General features: G+C 42.7%; 1 protein-coding gene across 2 annotated transcripts in view; it reads right to left on the minus strand.

Moving 5' to 3' along the window:
* Window positions 1-962: 962 nt before the first annotated feature.
* The window catches only part of EXOC4 (exocyst complex component 4), an 856,192-nt gene continuing 842,982 nt past the window's right edge, over window positions 963-14,172 (minus strand). For both annotated transcript variants that reach the window (XR_004351419.1, XM_032642974.1), the window contains one exon: window positions 963-2,419. Coding sequence is in view for 1 of the 2 variants with exons in the window: in XM_032642974.1 (XP_032498865.1) it covers window positions 2,182-2,419 (238 nt within the window). In the remaining variant the exon portion in view is untranslated. The remainder of the gene's footprint in view (window positions 2,420-14,172) is intronic.

Below are 14,172 nucleotides of genomic sequence, written 5' to 3' on the forward strand. Positions count from 1 at the left end.
AAACATCCCCAAAGTAGGACCACAACAAGTCAAAATCTTCACTGTGTCCCAGAAGGGGGTAGGTCTTGAGGTAGCTGTGCCATCTCCATGTGCATCCATGTGACCATCTACCGAGTGTGTCACTGGCTAACCTTGACCTGTTGAAGAATAATGACTGATGCACCATCTTGCATAGAAATTCGGGACAAAGAACCCTAGATCGCTTTTTCTGTGCAGAATTGACCTTTTTCAATCTTATCATCGTTGTAAGCAAAGCAGGGATTTCACTTTTCTAAGCGCTCCCCCGAAGCAGCTCATGTGGTCATTTGTCTGCCGGTTCCCAGTGTGTTTGGCATTCTACTCTGTCCAAACCCATGTCCCTTCCCACATCCAATCAAATGACCCTAAGCACTCCCTCATCCCACCCTGGCTCTTCTGGCCTCCCTATCACCACTCCAAGGTTCTTTGTCTAGAGTGGACAGGAAGGGGAAGAAAAGGCACAGGGGCTCTGTGGGCAGGCCACGGCCACTAAGGGGAGGCTTGCAAACCACAGTGATCAGCTCTGATCTCCCCTCGTCTCCCTCTTCCCACCTGCACTTCTCGGGGAGACTACTTCCAGTGATGCTGTTTAGGGGCAGTACATTTTTCCATGGTCGTCTCCCATATAGATTCAACTTCTCCCCAGTTGGGCATCTGAAGCTACGCAGATTTACAACATTCCTTCCAGAATCTCCTGGAAGACCATCTTCCAGCTGCCTGTTGAGTTCCCTTCACAGACGCCCCACTGGCCTGATTTCTAACCCAGCCCCGAGTGCACATCTCTTACGATTTTGGTTAGACTCCGGTTCCCATCCCGTCTTAGAGGTAGGTAATAAGGGTGTCCTCATTACTGAGGATCTGCCCCCCTGCCCAGCAGCATTTGGTACATGTTAGGCTCTCAGGGAATGTTTGCTGAATAAATACAAGAAAAACAATACTCAACATTTAAGTTTCTCAAACCATTTTTTAATTTTCTGCTTTTCCCAACAAGACCTAAGTTGTACAAACAGGTGTAAAATTCTGAACCATCAGGGCATAAGGCATGACCTCATGTGGTCCAAGTTCTTTCCACTCTCCTTTCCACATGTTTTCAAGTTGTGTCCCGGTCAGGACATTGCTTTCTTCTGTGATATATGAGCCATAGGCAGGAAGAGGGCTTGGGGATATGGGGACAGTGGGGAAGGCGAGTGTGCCAGGAGCAGCGAGCTCCCACACCAGCCCGAGGGCAGCCTCAGCTGGTGGGTGCACAGAGGAGGAATGTCACGGCTGTTCCGGCTTCCTTTCACTCAGCTGGCAGGCCTGGGCTACTTTCTAAGATGAGAAAGACCTAGGGGCTCCCAAGGAGAGTAAGCATTGAAGAATCATTCACACCCAGACAATGTTTCAAGTGAGATAAAAAAATTCTCTAACCATCATTTTCTCTTGGAGAACAGAGGAGAAAAATCAAGAAGAGGGTTGAATCGCCTTTCCTTCCTTCATTTTCGTCATTAATTTGATGGTGCTTGGTTTTGATACAGCAGAAAAAAAAAAAAAAGGCATCAAACCAACCTATCTCCTGGGTCCAGGCTACTGCATACAAAACTCTCCCAAGGATTGAGATAAAAGGATTTTTTCTCCCAATCCCTGAAGAGGTCCTGTTTCAGTCAGGGAAATTTGTTGAAAACTGCAGGCAGCTGAGAAGCCATTGGCAATAGAGACAGAAAGCAATGCACATACACTTATCGAACTGTAAACTGACAAGGCCAAGACAGTAAAAATCCTACTGTTTATGTAATAGAACCCCATTAAGTGATTTTAGGGAGGGACTAGAACTTAGGAACAATCCACTTACCAAAGATTGCTGGGTATTAGTCATTCATGCATTCATTTTTGGCAGAGTTCAATTTGACACAACCTTCCACCCCATCCCACCCTAGGCCCTTTGGAATTGACTGCATCAAAGTAAATGTTCAATCCAAACATTCTGTACTGCGAAGTCCCTTTACAGTTTATATGAAAAACCAAAACTAAAGAGAAAAGAACCCTTACAACTTCTCTCCACTCAAGCATCAGTGCAGAGGAAACTAAGTCAGCTCAGAATATACAAAATAACATACCAAAGAAAGGAGTATGACCAAGGAAACAAAATGACCAGTCCCCCGTCCCCTCCCGTGGTGCACCCCATTACACCGTAGTTATTTTCTTATCCTTGGTGGCTTGCTTGATGGCTGCCTGCTCGCAGATGATCTCCTTGAGCCGCTGCAGCCGCGTGTTCTGGGTGGTCTGGTCTCCCACCCCCGTCTGGCTGCGGTGCAGCAATGTCAGGGCATGGATGTACTCCAGCTCTGTGTACTTCACGCCCTGGTCCACTACCAGGTTCAGGAGTTCATCGGCCGTGTTGTACAGCATCTCGTAGTACTGCCTGAGAAAGCAAGACACAACACTGCTCACTGGCTCCGTGGTCAGCAATCTATGTGGTTTCAGTGGTGATGAATGTGCTATTTATAAACTACTTAGTTTATCTATTCAATAAACATTTATTGATCACTAGACATTGTTCTAAGCCCTATGAATGTAACGGAGAACAAGACAGACGTGATCTCCATCCTCTTGGAGCTCATTTCATGAGAAGTCTAAATGAAGACCCAGGGAGACCTGTCATCAAGGTCTCAGTTCACTCAAGACTTTCTCCTAATTTTGCATTTGCCTCAGGAGATCAAAAGAAAGAGAAGTTGGCGTACAGAAGCAAGAGAGAGAAATATGCATCTGGCGGGCATTGCTAGAAGTTTCTGTCCCATTCAATCCCTCATTCATTGACTCATTCATTGGAGGCTCTGTGAAATATATGGTTTTCTCCATAAAGTGGGATAATAATCGTATCTCTGAAGTTACAGTACCTCTTAGGTTGTTGGGAGAATTAGTTAATCCATATAAAGTACTTAGAATGGTGCCTGACCCAATTCTACCTGCTCCATAAACATTAACTATTATTACTGGAAATATATTTATAATAATGTATTAATAATAATGCAATAAAAATAATAGTAGCATATAATGATGAGCAAGACACAGCCCCTTTCCTCAGATAGTTCAGAGACAAGTAGAAAAAGGTAATGAAAAGCACAGAAAACTGCTAGCAAAGTTAATTTCCATGTACTGTGTCATGTAACCCTCACTACACCTAGGGAGCTATTACTCCTTTTTCTCAGATAGGAAAACTGAAGCCCAGGGAAGTTATAGGACTTGCCCAGTGTCACAAAGACATTTGTGGCTGTGACAGGATGAACCCAGGCTTCTGGCTCTTAAGTCCAACAAACTCTTCCTCACGGACAAAGACGAGAATGTCCCAAGCGCCCGGACTGAGGTATCAATGGTGTGAATTTCCAGCAGAGGAAGGAGGAATCACACCACGTTGAAGGGAGGTGAAGGATCAAGGAAGACTTCAAATGGGGTAGGAGACTGTCAGGCAGTGCTTCCAGGAAGGAAATTCTAGATTAAAGGAAAAGAAAAGAGATGAGCAAAGGCAGGGAAGAGTAATCTGGTTAGCCTGGGGAGTGCAGCTGAATAGCGGAGAGTCAGGGGAAAAGGCGGTGAAGGACAGAGGTAGAGAGTCTAACATCAGGATAGATAAGTCAAGAAAGCACCCCCCATCTGGGGCCCCAAGTTCTGCCGAGAACAGAGGCACCATTCCAAGTTGTGCTTCCGGAAGGTTAATGTGACAGCAGTATGTAGGATGGTCTGGGAGGGGACCAGGTATAATTCTAGCAAAAAGGAAGGGCGTTGAGAGCCATTTGGCCCAAAGCCATTGGCCCAGGTGATGGAGAGAAGAGTAGTGCCTTCTAATGTAAGGGAAGCGGGCATTAGAGTGAATGTGCAGTGCAGAGAAAACATGAAGCTGGGAGCCGAGGACGGAGAGGGCTGCCACTTGCCAATCTTTACACCAACATGATGGCACTACAGTCCTCACCGAGTCTACTGGGCTCTGAGGCTATGACTTGCCCAGCTACTACAAATGCCCCGGGAGGTAGAGTTCAGTGCAGGCTCTGAGCCAGTGATGCTATCATAGCCAAAGGACCGAGGAGCCTCCCCAGGGACAGTTTACTTCCTCTTCTCATCCTCACAGCAAAGGTGGCTCTTCCAGGATTGAGGGGACAGAACAAGGCAGTTTGCCCAAGGCAACTTGTGGGGGCGGGTGAAGGGACCTTTCAGGATCACTTGCCCAAAAATCTTGTACTATTGGACTTGGAGCCTTGGGATCTTGGATTTCTTCCTCAGGAACATCCTGAAAAAAAGACTATCCTATGGGAGAACTAAGCCGTCTTTATGGTAAGCAATACATTCTGGGAGCTCGGTAATTTCAAGAATACTTTATAAACTGCTGCTACAAATGGGAAAGTGGCAAGAGCGCTGGCATCTTTTCACGTGGCTAGTTCATTTTCCTGCTTTGCTAAGCCACCTTTTCCAATTAACACTCTTTTTTTTTTTTGCGGTACGCGGGCCTGTCACCGCTGTGGCCTCTCCCATTGCGGAACACAGGCTCCGGACGCGCAGGCTCAGCGGCCATGGCTCATGGGCCCAGCCGCTCCGCGGCATGTGGGGTCCTCCCGGACCGGGGCACGAACCCGCGTCCCCCGCATCGGCAGGCGGACCCCCAACCACTGCGCCACCAGGGAAGCCCTAACACTCTTTTTAAATGGGGGAAATAATGCTCTTTTATGACTACTTCCTAAATGGTGGCAGGAATAGCAGGTGCTCGTCTTAAATTGGAGAGTTTTTGAGTTACTCCTGGCAGCAAATAGCTCGATATCCTTGTGTAAAGGGTCTTCTTGGGGCTAGTCTTCTGTAGTGGTTTCAAACGAGTGTTCACTCTAACCTCATGGGACCACATATTTAGGAATCACTGGTCAACGGTAACTTTGAACATAGACAGAGGTACTTCTGAAAGAATAAGTGAATGAACTCTAACTTCCAGAGGTCTTGAAGCCCAACATTAGCTACAGTCAAGAATTGTTTCGAAGCTTCACATTGGCATAAAGCTCATGTGAACTATTCCTCCTCCACAATACCTCTGCTGGAATTTAAAAAATACTATTTTTAGGAAAAACTTGCTGCTGTAGGCGAGGGCATCACATTTATCCCATGGCTTCACATGTCCCCTGGCACACCTTGGCTTCCTCCCCCATACCAGCCCCAGTTTTCAGAAACGAGGCCCTACATCCTCTAGTTCTTCTTACCTTAGATGCACCGTAGAGGGAGAGAGCTGTCCATTTAGGAAACTACCTAAGCAAATGTTCAAAACACTGTTCCAGAAAAATACATGTTTGAATCTAGAATTGCCACATGGAGTGAGAGAGAACTGGGGACTCATGGTTCTTTCAAAGCTAGAAGGGACTTGATAGCTGCAGTTCCAGAATGGTAATTCTCGAACTACAGAGTTACTGGGAACTTATGAAAAGTACAGATTCCTGAGGCCCCATCCCCAGATTCTGTGATTCGCAAAGGTTTGGAACCAGCCAGGACTCTGAGCCAGAGTTTGTTTGATGGGGGAATGGTTACAGACCCATTCCCATCTGCTTGAGCCAAGGATCTAAAAGCATTAGGGAAGAAGACAGAAGCAGTAAGTGGGGTTGTGATGCTTTTCGCTGAGATTAAACCAAAAGAATTGGGTTTCTTTGTATTATGATGTTGATATTTTCATCATTCATTTTAAGAAGTAACACTGAACCCATTAGACCAAACGAAATTGGATTTCTTTTGAAAATCTGATGAATTGTTTCCAGGGATACTGGCTGGTTTTCTACAGAGACCGCTGTTCCATGCTGGGAGCAGACAACAAAACAAAGATGCCTGGATTTCTAGTCCTGGAGCCTCCAGCGTGATAAGTGATAAAGGGCATGCCACTTAAGTCCTTAATGTTTCAATATCCTCTGTGCAATGAAGACCTTTATAAATCCCAGGATGACACTCTGAAGTGGACTGAGAGACTAAAAGAGTCCTCAAGAGCCTCAGATGAACCGTGCCCCAGAATTGCAAAGCTGAGTTATTAAACAAAATTGACAGGTAAACTGATGGTGTATTTTCTATAGTTAGGGGAAAAAATCCCCATAACCATGATGATATATCAGATCATAAAGAAACATAGATATTTAAGACAGAATGCAATTCATTCATCTTTCAGAAGAGTACCTAGGAGCAAAGACTATACTAAATCAGCAAAGCAACAGTTGTACTTGGAGGTGGAGAAAGGGTGCTACAACGTGCTCTAAGGAGAAAATATTTAGGAAAATGCCTCAAACTACACAATTAGAATGAGCTTCCATGGTAAACACTGACACACTGAAATGAACATGTAACCCAACTGGAATAAATAATTTAAACACTGACACACTGAAATGAACATGTAACCCAACTGGAATAAATAATTTATCAGGTCCCAGGGAAATGAAAGCTTGATCTTTATCATCACAAATTAAAATAGCAGCCATGGCTTCCAGGGCACCACATTTTATATGAGATAGCACTTGACTTAGCCGCCTGGATGGGACCAGTGAACACATATTTGATTTAAGCCTTTTTTGGCTCATGACTTGTAGAGCAAGTTTCTTCATAGCCTGTGATATTCAGGGTCCAGTTGCTAGACGTGGACCAAATATCCCATTCCAGAAACCAGAGATCCATGTCCCCCTTAGGGATGGAAATTTCTGTGAGGAGGTGGTTCTTCCCTGTGGTTTCTCTCTCCCTTTGCTGTGGGCCTTTGGGCAGAGTTCCCAAAGTGGAGAGGGAGGGGAGTGCAGAGATAGAAAAGTGATGTCACATAGACTGGTCTCACAGTCTATAACATGACAACGTTTAAATTTTGTTCGGGTCCAAACAGATAATTTTCTCATAGCTTCCTCATGTCTCCTTTATCCACAGACTGTTCTTCCTTGTGTTTTTATCTTCTTATTTTACTTCAATGGTATTGCACTGCAACTTTTTCTCCCCAGTGATTCTATCTGAAAACATTCATACCAGTAAGGATATGAAGGACATTTTGATAAGTTGGGCAGATCTTCTTTTTAAAGCGTAAAAATAAAGTTTATTTTGTTTTTCTGTGATTGGAAAATTAATACACGTGTCATATAAGATATACAGACTATTCAGAAAGATTAAGCAGAAAAAAAAATTACTCATATTCCATCATAAAGACATACCACATTTTGGCATTTCCTTCTAGATTTTTTCCCCCACATGTAGTAGCCTACCAATTTCTTTCTTACAGTTGAAATATTTCGGCTGACACACTATTGGACACTTCGGTTGTTTCCAATTTAAAAAACTTGCTTTCCTGAGGACAGATTTCCAAAGCAGAATTAGTCAAAAGATGAGTATATATTTTTAGGACTTCGGCAATACCACCAAATTGCTTTCTAAAAAACTTGTATCAATTTATCTTCATACCAACAGCATACGACAGCACCTAGCCCCTCATATTCTTTTTTTTTAAATTAATTAATTTTTGGCTGTATTGGGTCTTCGTTGCTGCGTGCGGGCTTTCTCTAGTTGCGGCGAGCGGGGGCTACTCTTTGTTGTGGTGCGTGGGCTTCTCATTGCAATGGCTTCTCTTGTTGCGGAGCACGGGCTCTAGGCATATGGGCTTCAGTAGTTGTGGCACGCCGGCTCAGTAGTTGTGGCGCACGGGCTTAGTTGTTCCACGGCATGTGGGATCTTCCCAGACCAGGGATTGAAACCATGTCCCCTGCATTGGCAGGAAGATTCTTAACCACTGCACCACCAGGGAAGGCCCCCCTCACATTCTTTTAATTTATATGAGGTTGAACAATTTTTTATCTACGTATCAGTTTTTAACGTACATGGGTATACACACATGTATAAGCAAATTGTCGATATCTTTGTATCTTTTGCGTATTAGTGTTTTTCTTACTTCTATTTCAGAGCGCTTCATAAATTTTTACAGGTACGAAGCAAGGAGTACTCTAGTCTCTCATCCCTGGTTCTCCCTCCCACTTTGCCATACTCAAAGTTATCACTGTATCTCTAAAAGCTACTGGAAACAGATTCAGTTCTCTTCTTTGTCAAGTGAGGGAAGAAAACCCTAATAAGACCAGTTATTCCCAAGCCAGGCACGCCTCATTCCTATACCTGTAGGAGGCGCATAAAGTCTGCGTGTGGGGATGAAAGGAAGGCACTGACTGGGGGACTGTTCACTGACTGGGGGACTGTTCACAGCTCCACCATCTGCCCCCCTCTACTGGATGGTGTTCAGATTCCTAGATCCCCAAATGGAAACTACATTTTCCACAGATATACAGCTATGTCACAGGCTGGGTTTTAGAATTCGTCTTGATCGTAGTAATAGTTAACAGTAATGTTGAACTTTTAGACGCATTAACGTATTCAACCCTTTGAAATAGCTTCTGAGATCACCCCCATTTTACAGATAAGCAAACTGAGTTTTAGAGAGTGTGAGTGATTTGTTCAAGGCTTCAAAATGAAGGACTCTGAACCCTATACTTGCTCTAAAGTCACTGTAATACAGAAATATTTGAACCTGTAAAAAGCGGAAGTACTAATTACAAAGGATACTTGTCTAGCTAATTCATTTTTAGTCAGGATTTAGGAAATATAAATTAAATAAAATTCACATTCAACTCTGCCTTCCACTGTAATGGAACAAACTAGTATTGTGGCAATTCAAAATTCATTTATACAATTCACAGTAATATTTGAATAACACTGGATTTGATCTGAGAATTCACTGCTCTAAACCAAATAATGAAGTCATGTTGTATATTCAGCATTCAAGAGTTACAGGAGGGCTTCCCTGGTGGTGCAGTGGTTGAGGGTCCGCCTGCCGATGCAGGGGACACGGGTTTGTGCCCCGTGTCGGGAGGATCCCACATGCCACAGAGCGGCTGGGCCCGTGAGCCATGGCCGCTGAGCCTGCGCGTCCGGAGCCTGTGCTCCGCAACGGGAGAGGCCACAACAGTGAGAGGCCCGCTTACCGCAAAAATAAAAAGAGTTACAGGAAAGACTTTTGGCTTTTTCATTCTGTCACCTCTCTCTACTTCTCCCTTTTTGCCCCTCCAATCTGGTAATGGACAAGGTGCCCTTTCTTTCCAAAAGTTGGCTGCCTTTCTGATTCATTACTTCCTGGAAGAAGGGGGATAATTAAGTCATTTCATTGTGAAGACTTTCTCATCTAGTCCTTCCCGAGATAACGATAGTATTAATGTCAATAAGAGAATTAGGCTCTGAAGCTGACTTAAAATGTAAGTTTCAAAGGAAGAAAAATTTAAGTGAATATAACTTAGCATCGACTGTAGCCCCCCAAATTCTTTTTAGCCAATAGTTGCAACATTATGAGCAATTTTATAAAAACCCAGGAGTTGATGGGTCACTAAATTGTCAGGTAAAACATTCAACTTCTGTTTTCTCTACTCACTCAATGGTATACATGGTAATAAGCAGGGAGATGGAAAGAGAAAAGAAAGGAGCTGAATAATCCATAAACCAGATAATCATCCCATGAATAACTGAGAGGTAGTTACAGCAGAAAGACTTAGAGAAGTAAATACTCAAGAGATCAACTAAGCTCAGATTCTGGTTAAGTCTTTCATTCCTCCCTAACTAGCTGTGTGACCTTGGACAATTGCTGTCAGCTTTTCGAATCTCTGCCTCCCCCCACGTGAAAAACAAAGAGGTTACAGCAGATGTTATTTTAGCACTGGCATTAACACCTTTACAGCATCCTCTGCTTAGTCCTTTAAAATCACGGGCTTCTAGCAGAATTAGTTGATGCTGATTTTCCCTAAGCTATGGGAAGCAAGATGCAGTAGTGATTGATTCGAAAACATTCTGAGCAAGTGTAAACTTAGCTCAGATGTACTTTCCAGACCAGTAATAAATGGATGGTAATTCTGTGTGTCAGAAGAATAAATGTTTATTAAAAAATATAACATAATTGCTCTCATTTGTCTTCCCCTTAAAAGAGCTTAGAGTTTATTACAGACATGATTGAAAATTCTAATTTGAAAGAGTTGAAGTTATTTCTCAGGAATGAGAAAACTAAGGTAGAGAAAAGCTAAATAATTTTCAGAGCATCAGTGGCAGAATTAGATTTGTATTCTGTATGGGGATAGTTATTAACACTCCTTACAAGAAGCTGTGCAGGTTTTTTGTTCTCACCAGGACAGTCTGAAGAGAGGTAAAGAAGGCCAAGGTAAAGAGGGGTGAAGAGAGGTAAAGAATGGTCTTTAGAAAAAAACAGTGCATAAATTCCCTCAGCTGGTGGCAGCAGAAACCCATTCAAGAGGTAAAGAGAGCCCGGGAGTCTGCTGCTGTAAGGCTTGCAGAGGCTTCTTTGATGGGCCATCTACCTACATTTTCTCTGTACAATGAGGCACACACACCACTGCCTCCATCAATGGCACCCATGCTTCAGCAGGACTAGGGGCGGGGTGGCAGTGGCTCTCCAGGGGAGATGTTAAAATTCAAAGTCAGCTGCCTTCATTCCTCTCAGTAACGGCCCCTGATTTTTTTTTTTTTTTTTTTTTTTTGCGGTACGCAGGCCTCTCACTGTTGTGGCCTCTCCCGTTGCGGAGCACAGGCTCGGGACGCGCAGGCCCAGCGGCCATGGCTCACGGGCCCAGCCGCTCCGCGGCATGTGGGATCTTCCCAGACCGGGGCACGAACCCGTGTCCCCTGCATTGGCAGGTGGACTCTCAACCACTGCGCCACCAGGGAAGCCCCGGACCCTGATATTTTTGATAGCAGTGGCCAGAGCCTTGCTTTATTTCTCTTCAGAAAATAAAACCACTCAAAGGAATTCCTCTGAGAACCAGCCCTTTTGTGATGATGACCCTCTCCCCAGCTCAGTTACACTTGCTGATACGGGAAGAAAATGTCTTTTTGTTCCCTTCGCCAGAAATTCTGCTCCCCAACTTTGGAACACATTCTGAATTTATAAATATCTGCGGTTAGAATTTTCTCCTCAACAACTTAAGGATTCACATGTCACTCTCTGCTACATCAGATAATTTTTTAAATTAAGTTTTCTAAAACAGGGCTAGAGGAAGAGCTGCATTTTAAATTCAGTACAATTAAAACTGTGTCTCTTTGGTCTGGCACTGCCTTTGGTCAAACCCCATTTGTATGAATAATTATTCAGTCCGTGAAGAAGTCTGCTCAACTCCTTCTCCCATTGTGAAGGTTTTAATAAATCGTGATCAGGTACATTTTTGTTTGCACTTGCCAAAGCAATTCTGATGGAGTCATCTTCTGATGTTATCAAATAATGAAATATGAAAGAGTGAACAGAATTATCCTCCTGTTCTGTGATTTTTTTATTTACGTCCTTCATTTTACTTTCATAATTGTGTTTGTCTCATACTCCTGTAAATGCTCTTTTGATTATCAAAAGGTGAGTCCAGGTTAAGGAGAGCTATGCTGTGCTGAATATCACTTAAGAGAGTCTTTTCCGTTAAAAAAATATAATTTATTGAATATCACTTTAGAGTCGTCTCAATTAAAATAATAATTTATCTAATATCATAGGTGGATAAAAGGACATAGTATTATGCACTTTGGTGGCCTCAACACTACAAACTCTCTACCAATTAGCACAAGGCCCTTGTGTTGGATATTATCTATATTTCTCAGATTAGCAATCCGGGAAATAACTGCTGAGATATGCTGAATAAAAATAATTCAAAGGCCCTATGGCTTTCTCAGTTTTAAGTAATGAAATGGAATGATCAACTTTTCAATAAATAATGCAAAGGATCTCTTCAAAGGAAAACCCAGTATTATTATTACTAATGCTTAGGAAGCTCTAATAACATTTTAAATGCTAATATAATATACAAAGGTATAGTCCTTGATTTCAAGAAGCTTTTTTTTTTTAATCTATACTTGAAAAAAAAAAAAAAAATCCAATCCAGGCCCAGATCAAAGGTCTCTAAGACACCAGGCAAACGTTTTAATTTAAAGTAAAATAAGTCCTGGGCTTGCTAGCCAGCCTGCCTGCTAATTGTGCTACTCTCTTTCGGTACATGAGAAAGAAGAGCTGAAGGGCCCTAGACAAGGTACAGAAACCAAGGTTTCTGCTTCAAGTGATGGAGAAGTGGAGCGGTAACAGGTGCTGGGTTACTGTATTTATAAGATGGAGATTCTTCTCTACCTGTACTGCTTGGGGAGAAAGGTCAGTGAGGATAGGCATGGACTGTCTGGTCTGATGGGAGAACATGCCCATTAGACTATTAAGCCGATGAGGCCAGGATGATGGATTGATTCTGGTAAGTGCCAGTTAGCTGTATTCTTTAGCTACTGACTCTGACCCTAGCCAGCTACCTCACCAGTGTGTTAAAGACAAAAAAAACTCGGTGAAGCTGAATGGACAGTTCACTGCAAGCCATTATCCCTGCTGGGGGCTTAAGATGCAAAGATTGCTATTCAGCCAGCAGTCCGCTGAGTTACTCAAACCCTGACTCCTTACCCTTTGGTCCTAGGCAGAGACCCTACTATGCCGCTCACTTTTGTTACAGGAAATTTCTCTACTTTGCCAGGACAAAAGACTGTATCTTTTAGGACTGAAGGGCCAGAAGGGAAAACGGTTTTGGCAGAGGGACCAAAAAATCAGGGGATTATTTGAAAATATGAGCATATGCCAATCAGTAGGTCCCAACGGCAAACACTCGAGGGGGTATTTACTAAACCCTTAGGTTATTTATGAAAGGGAGAAAAGCTAAACAAACCAACGCTACAAAATGGGCCACCTGAGATTCATGGACATGTGACTCAGAACGGATGTCAATTAGAAAAATAACAGACGAAATCAGAAGGAGCTAATGGAAATATGTACCGTAACCAGCAGGGTTTAATTAAAGACCCAAATACTCTGACAAACATGATGGAAAGCTTTGGATAGCAATATGAATTTGGTGGATGTAAAGACCACTGTGGCTGATATATATTTGGATGTCAGTGAACCATTTTATACAGTGCCTCTAAAAGACTATAACTAGCAAAATGAATTTATTCTGAATGGCTACTCCTGATAGGACACAGACTGAAAAACAAACAAAGGATAACAATGAAGGCAAATCAAATTCAGAAGAGAAAGCGTCTACTGAATGCTAAGGACACTGCCTTATAACAGTGATCTCACCTAATACTTTAATTAATGTGCAAGAATTACAAAGAGTGTTGAAAAGGTCAAATGTTACTAAGTGGGGAAAGGCCGGGAACAGCAACAAAGTAATAGAAATAACGTAAAGGACACCAGAGAATTTAGAATTATGGGCAGCTAATAACGAAAGGAGATTTATCTTAGAAAAACCCAAGTGAATATGTCTGGAAGAAATTATGATCTCCTATATTCAATAGTTGGGAGAAACTTTAGAACAGGACTGGTAAAAATGGTCCATGAGGGTGTGCGGGGGGGTAAGGGCCTTGAACCAGGGCATTTTTTTTTACTTACTATTAAAAAAGTACCCGTTATAGGGCAACAAGGTGATGATAATCCCTACCTTTGTTGTACTTCCTAGTTCTGTGTCGCTTTATACTATAACCCACTTGAAATAAAATCAGAAAAGAGTATCAAATGGGATTAAAGGGACAGAAGACTGGAGGAAAATAGAAGATTAGAAGAGATTCAGTCCAATTTTTGCTCAAATGTCAGCTTATCAGTAAGTGAGGTTTTCCCTGACCGCCTTAGGTAAAATGATACCTGGCCCATCCTCATCAAGCTTTGTCCTTTTGCTTAGCTTCTTTTCTTTTTAGCCTTCATCCCCATCAAAAGATATATATATTTCCGAAATATATTTTTAACATATATGTGGTATATTTAAAAAAATATGTGCATATACACACACACAATTAGAGACACAGCATAATACAGTGGTTAAGATCATGGACTCAGGAGTCAGGGGCCTGGGTTTGAATCTCAGTTCCGCCTCTTACTATTTGTATGTTCTTGGGCAATTTATTAACCTCTCTGTGCCTTATTTTCTTCATCTGAGAAAGGAAAAAGTACATGAGGTTGTTACAAGGATCAAATAATGAAGAACAGTGGCTGGAACAGAGTAAATGTTACGTAAGTATTTATTACATAAATTAACGTCTGCCTCCCATCCTAGAATGCAGGCTCTCTGAGGGCAGGGTTGGATTCTGTAC

This window comes from Phocoena sinus, chromosome 9 (assembly GCF_008692025.1).
Source record: "Phocoena sinus isolate mPhoSin1 chromosome 9, mPhoSin1.pri, whole genome shotgun sequence".
NCBI lineage: Eukaryota > Metazoa > Chordata > Mammalia > Artiodactyla > Phocoenidae > Phocoena > Phocoena sinus.